This window comes from Atta colombica, unplaced genomic scaffold (genome assembly GCF_001594045.1).
Source record: "Atta colombica isolate Treedump-2 unplaced genomic scaffold, Acol1.0 scaffold55, whole genome shotgun sequence".
In the NCBI taxonomy this organism is placed as follows: Eukaryota; Metazoa; Arthropoda; class Insecta; order Hymenoptera; family Formicidae; genus Atta; species Atta colombica.
In genome coordinates, this window is record NW_017259545.1 from 443,698 (window position 1) to 444,571 (window position 874).

At 31.4% G+C, this 874-nt stretch overlaps 1 protein-coding gene across 23 annotated transcripts in view; it reads left to right on the plus strand.

Annotated features, from left to right (window-relative positions):
- LOC108691965 (calcium/calmodulin-dependent protein kinase type II alpha chain) overlaps window positions 1-874 on the plus strand; it is a 105,871-nt gene that overhangs the window by 97,757 nt on the left and 7,240 nt on the right. For 7 of the 23 annotated variants that reach the window (XM_018199970.1, XM_018199975.1, XM_018199976.1 and 4 more), the window contains one exon: window positions 587-649. The exons of the other annotated variants lie outside the window; for them this stretch is intronic. In XM_018199970.1, coding sequence (XP_018055459.1) covers window positions 587-649 — 63 coding nt within the window. The remainder of the gene's footprint in view (window positions 1-586; window positions 650-874) is intronic. 23 annotated transcript variants of the gene reach the window in all.

Here is an 874-nt window from a genome sequence, read left to right on the forward strand (position 1 = left end):
ATACATAATATAGCAAACTCGATTGGACGACGGAAACGCAAACCAAGAGGAAGATAAGAAAATGGATAATGATGAGAACTCTCGGGGGAGACGGTTAATCCTTTTAGACGATACCGCACGTGAGGATTAAGCTAATAGCTTTTACATTTCGATAGAATTAAAAATTGAGAGATGTTATTATGTTAGACTTCCGTGAACATTTCGTGCTTACATGCTGTTATGCATGCTAATTATCATTTTCATTATTATAATAAACGGACTGGAATAAATTTCTCTTATACATATATGAAATGAATTATCATATATTACATACATGTACATATTGTATTACATTGATAAATTACGTTAATAAATTTGGTTATACATGTATATATATATATATATATATATATAGAGAGAGAGAGAGAGAGAGAGAGAGAGAAAGAATTAATGAGATTCTCTGTACGTTACTCGTAAACGGATACTTAAAAATATAAAGCAGTTTAATAGCTCAATCCTCTTCATGTGCAGCAGCTTGAGTATTGTCTTGAAAATATCCGTCTTGTCCATTTTTTTAATACGAAAGGGATATATATATTGCTTATAGACATAAGAATCGTGTGTCCTATCAAGACCTGCAGCCAGCTTTCAACCAACTCCCAGTGCTCAGGTAAAGTGCGAAATTACGTCGTATATAAGCGACGAATTGACCAAGGAAAGTCAAGTCGGAACGAATCGAGGAAATACTCGTACTCTCTTCGACTTGTTAATTTTATTGATTAGAAGTTTATGAGAGAAAACATGTTGCCAAAAAAAAAGAAGCTAAGACTGAATTGGACTGTAATTTTAATTAGTTTAAAAGTTTTAATATATATTTTAATATTTTAATATTTTT